The sequence below is a fragment of the Thalia democratica genome, chromosome 4, assembly GCF_965202585.1.
Source record: "Thalia democratica chromosome 4, ktThaDemo2.hap1.1, whole genome shotgun sequence".
NCBI classification, from domain to species: Eukaryota; Metazoa; Chordata; class Thaliacea; order Salpida; family Salpidae; genus Thalia; species Thalia democratica.
In genome coordinates, this window is record NC_139168.1 from 25,203,895 (window position 1) to 25,209,459 (window position 5,565).

Consider the following 5,565-nt stretch of genomic DNA (forward strand, 5'->3'; position numbering starts at 1 on the left):
ATGCTTCAAAAAAGCCTCACATGGGTAACGGCGGTGGTTGAAAACTTATTCTTCGCCGGTATCGTGTTCGGGTGGGCCAACCTGTACCCGGTGCTGGTGAGAGAAAACTTCTTTTCCGAAAGCTGCCATCATTCAAAAACGTCACTAAACTTCACAATGACGTCACCGAACGTCACAGTTCCCTGCGAGTCGCAGAAGCAGTCGCTCTCTTCCGTCTTCGTCGCCAGCACGTCGCTGGGCCTCTTTTCCTCGGTGCTGGTCGGCGCGGCGCTGGACCGCTTCGGCATCTGGTCGGTGCGGACGGTGCTGGTCAACATGGCGGTGTGCAGTCTGCTGGCCACCGCCCGCTTGTCAGCAGGGGACTCGCACCTGCTGACGGTCACAGTTTCGGTTTTGCACGTGAGCGGGCTGGGGCTGCACATGACCAACCTGCAAGTTGCCAACATTTTCAACGAGGACAGGAACATGTACGTGGCGTTCGTGTCGGGCGCCCTCGGGTCCGGGTCGGCCTCTTTCCTCATCCTCAACTACCTCTACTTTGAATTGAACGTCAGCTTCGAGGTCCTGTTCACGGCGTTCGCCTGCTGCTACTTCCTGCTGAACCTCAGGACGTTCCTGCTCACTCCCAGGTTTCGCGCTCCTGAGAACGCTCCGGAAGACTACAAGTACGGGTACAAGCAGCTTGGTAACTCGAGCAGATCGGACTATCAAATGGTTGAAAAAACAAAGCAGAAAGGGGAGAAAACAAAACTTGTTGAAAAGGACACTTTCAAACAGTTCATCACTAAAAAAGTTTTCATCTTCACTGTTTTATCAAACGCGGTGTTGAACTTCACAAGCATGATGTACATATCGGTGTTAAACGACTTCATGACGAGCCTACTCGAGCGGAACGAAGAAGTCGACTTTTATGTCAATGTGTTTGGAATAATCCAGTTCGTGGGGTTCGTTTTCTCTCCGCTTAGCGGCGCCATAACGCAGTACTTCAAGCGAACCTCAAATGAAGAGGAACGGACCGCCGCGATACGGTCGTGCACCGTCGGCCTGTTCGTCGGTGGGTTCTGCGCCGTCGTCATGGAAACGTGCATGGTGCTCCCCTCGCCTCGCCTCCAGCTGGTTTCAATGTCGGCGCAGGTTCTTAGCAAGGCCTTCTTCGTCAGCAGCAGCAACGCGCTCATCAGCGTCGTTTTTCCCGCCAAAATGTTCGGCAAGCTATACAGCGTGATGGCGGTCTGCCAGGCATTGATGCTCCTCCTTCAGCAGCCGCTGATGACGTTTTTGACGGAAACTTTGAACGGCGACTTTGTCATTTTCAACTCGATTGTTTCCCTGGTGTCCTTGTTGACGCTGGCACAGCCGGTCTACGTGGCCTTCTTTTATTTGAAAAAGCAAAACGGGTTTTACGATAAGACGAACGAAGAAAGTTTGCTGAGATGATACTTGCTGGATTTTAATTAAACTTTTTAACTTTTAAATAAACACTTTGTTGCCAGTTTAAATAATCATTTTTAAAACTTTAAGTTTGTGCAATGCAATGTTTTGTAGGCTAATAAAAAATTAATTTGCTTGAGATATGTTGCTGTGTTGTAGAAAAGGTAAAAGTGTAATTTTTATAGTATAAAAACTATATACAAACTTTATAGTATAAAAGCTTAAATTAATTCCAATTATTGCTCGAATAGTTACAAGCTTCTACTTTTTGTTTGATAAACAATAGTATTTATTTTATAAACAATAGTATTTGTTTTGATTGACTTTAAAACAATTATTTAAAATTGGTTTGTCAAATACTCTTTAAAATAAAATTTTAATAAAACTCTTATACAATTTTTAAAACTTAAACGTTTTAATGTAATTTTTGATGTCGTATAAAGTACTAGATATATTGTGCACTAATGTTTTAGAAACATTTTTATAGTTTTAAATTTTAAAAAGAATTCTTTTTTATGTTCTGTTTATTTCAATAGTTATTTTACACGTGTAGAAGTATATTTAAGTTTTGTTTTTATTACTTAATATGTTGCATATTTTAGATTTTTTGTTGTGTTTTCATTATACAATAGTTTTTTCTTACTATCAAGTGCAAGATTTTGTTTGAAAAACAATCTTTTTCCCAGTAGATTTTTTTGTTATAAATTAAATCTTAAATAGGTATCCAAAATAAATAAAAGTAAGAAAAATGTTGGATAATGAAGGTTTTGTGCACGATTTTTTGACAATAAGTTGTACGTTTTTTAAATTTAGTGTAAACAAGCCATCTATAAATAAAAAACCTAATAGCATCTTTCTTTTAAAAAATACAAACTAATATTTAAACTGTATTTCTCAAACTTTGTTATAAGTATAACACTGAAAACTAAAACTTCAGTAGTTGTGAGGCATACTAATATCTTCTATATTTAAACAAAAGTTGTTTTACAGTAAAAACAAAGCTAACATTGATAAATTGTTTTAGATACTCAACATTAAAAATTTTGTATACATTTTACGTGAACATTTTTGGAAAAAAAAATCAAAGGTTATGTTATTGCAAAATAAATTATAAAAAAAAAGTAAAGTATTTTTAAACTAATGATAAACGAAATTAATAAACTAGAAAATTCTATTGATTATTATTAAATATTATATATTTCTAAAAAAAAATGACTGAAGTTGAAAAGAATTAATATTTTAAAGTAAAATTTTACTCAAGTTATTAAATATAAAAATACTGAAAAGCCGTTTTACATTCTCGTAAAATTTTACTAAAGTCTTATAGAAATCTTTAATAATTAAGTTCTTATTCAAAGCTAAACTATAAATAGTTCGATATATACTTTTTAAATCATATTGTATATTGTAAAAAAAGTCTGATTTAACGTTCAGTACTTTTACCAAAGAAATGTAAGTATTTTGACTAACAACAAGTTTTTTTGAACTTTTATTTAAATTTTTTTCTAAGACAAAAAATTCATTACATAATAAGAAAAAACTAAGTTTCATACCAGTCTTAACTATTTTATTTTTAAAAGTCGCGGAAACTAAGTTTTAAGTGTTGACAATTTGTTGTTATTCTGACAAGTGTTTATTTTACGCGTAAAAAAGTAAATAAAACAAATTTTATGAGGCTTGTAGCTTTTGTGCAATATGTGTTTTGTTACCAACTTTTGTTTATATTAAAGCAATCATAAACTATTTTACATTTTAGTACTTACTACTAACAGTTGTAATTGTATTGTCATAATTATTTATTTAAAAAAAGTTCTGTACAACCAGGATATTTTGGCACATGGTGTAACAAAAAGAAAACTAACTTTGATAACCAACTAATGTTAAATAGCGGGCTCTTGAAAAAAGTATAGTCTGCTTATGATTGGTCACTGAATTAAAAAAACATACATGATTACATTTCTTTTACTGTTTTGTCATTTTTGAAATTATCACCTATAAAAACCCTGTTAGAAACCTATAAGTTACTTATTTTAACTTACTTTTATGTTTATAATACACCTAAACATAAGACATATACAAAACAAAAATTGCTTTCAAACATTAATGCATAGCTAAAACGTCCTTAAGCTTGTTCACTTTAAAAAACTATAATTAAGTTAAAAGCTTTTATGTACAATAGGTTTGGTTTTTGTAAATGCTTTAGATATGTATATACCAGTGGCGTAGCGTGGTATTTTGGTCATGGGGTGCGCAAATTTTTTTCTCAAAAAATCCTCTAAATTAAAACTTTTGTAGTTAGCTATAAAGAAACTTTTTTTAAGTAATATAACTAAAATAAATTTATTGACTAAAATAAGATCGTTAACTGTTTTAGAAAATATTTATATATTACAAAATTAAACATTTAAATAAAAGTATAAATTTCATTAAAATTACTTATACTTGCAAAAATGTAAACTTACTAAATAAAAATTGTTTTTATTACTCATAGTAAACTTTATATCTTTAAAAATTAATATATTTAATAAAACGAAAGTATCTGTTTTATTTAAGAAATAAATATCAATCTCTTTAATATACAATACAACAGTGATAACAACACCTCATTACACATGATTTTAATAAAGTTACACAGAAGTTAAAATAGACCAACTTTATAACTGTTATTACAGTTTATTACAACTTTGTAAAATAGTTAAAAGTATACTTTTTAAATTTAATTCATTTGATTGTATTTTTTTTAAATAAAAATCACAAACAAAGTTTATTTCTCATAGGCCGACACGCTTATCTTGTATGTTTACAAAAACAAAGTTCAGAAAACTAGCAGTAATCTTAACAATGTAGCATAAAAAAAAAATTGTAAAATTGTTTAATTTTTCTTTAAGCGTGACGTGTTTTGTAAACTTTTTGTAGAAAAATAATCTGCTATAAGGTTATACTACAGCGGTGCGCTATATTAATTGCGTGCTTTTTGAGTCAAAATTCTTATGAAGTTAATGAACTTATAAAGTTTTTCCTTATGGAGTTTTTCATCAACATCGGTCCGCATTTGCAATTACGCACTGAATCAGTGTATTGAGTAATAACATGTACTTTCCTAACTTAAAACTAATTGGTATTCAAAATTTCGTTTAACTTTTTGAATACTAGATAAACATAGTTGAAAAAAGGCAAATTAAGCAGAAAAAATAAACTATAAAGGATAAAGATATTACATTCTTTTTTCTACATTTTTATTTTTTTGGGTGGCACGCATGCGCCAGTGTCCCTCCCCACGCTACGCCCCTGGTACTTAAAAAAAAAGAAAAACAAACATTTTTTCTATTTAAAATGTTTTTGCTTATTTTAAGCACTGACAAGCTCTTTGAGCGAAGCTTAGTTTTCAAATATACTTTTTTTAATAAAACGTACAAAAGCTTTTATGTACTATATTTCTACACTAATGCAATATAAAGCTATTAGTTTAAAAGATTTTCTGAATAAGTAATTAACTTACTTGAACTAAGAATTTGTAAGTTTTAAGATTACATCAGCTTTATTTACAAAACAGCTTTTTTTTATAATATGGCATTAGGACTAAATTACTAAAAGATTAGACTTCACTTAAAAACTTACTAAGTTTTCTTTCAAAGTCCAAAGAAGTAAATTCCTAAACATAAGTAACATTTAAAAAAAAAAAAAAACATTTTAATATGCTTTTGTCAATTTATTAATGTAGGAACTATCAATTCTAACGTAATTTCCTTGAAAATAATGTGAGTTTTACAGTCTTACTTATTTAGCCTTACTGTTTGTTGTGAGGCTCTTTAAAAAAATCAGTAGTAAAATTTAAAACAGCCCTACAGTAAAATAAAAATAAAACTGTGCTTCAGTAAAAACAAATGCTTTTGATACTAATTTATTTATATTCTAAACAAGATGAACGCAGTCAAAATTTAAACTTAAGTAACACCAAAACTATCATACTGCCCATAAAGCTTATCAATTGTATGCAGTTTTAAATAGCAAGTTCGTATATACGCCATTAACAAGCAAAAACACGTTAAACACTTTATTTTACACGAATTTCATTAAAACTTCGATAAAAAAACTATAACTACAAAACATCATCGTGGTTTCCACGACAACTGT

The 5,565-nt window shown here is 31.1% G+C and overlaps 1 protein-coding gene across 1 annotated transcript; it reads left to right on the forward strand.

Annotated features, from left to right (window-relative positions):
• On the forward strand, positions 1-1,437 carry LOC145833170 (equilibrative nucleobase transporter 1-like). Its single transcript, XM_082940368.1, has one exon. The coding sequence runs from the start codon at positions 1-3 to the stop codon at positions 1,435-1,437; it is 1,437 nt and encodes a 478-aa protein (XP_082796494.1).
• The last annotated feature ends 4,128 nt before the right edge of the window (positions 1,438-5,565 follow it).

Bases quoted from the DNA above. Each gene is read 5' to 3' on its own strand.
- LOC145833170 (XM_082940368.1), top strand. From the start codon at position 1: ATGCTTCAAAAAAGCCTCACATGGGTAACGGCGGTGGTTGAAAACTTA.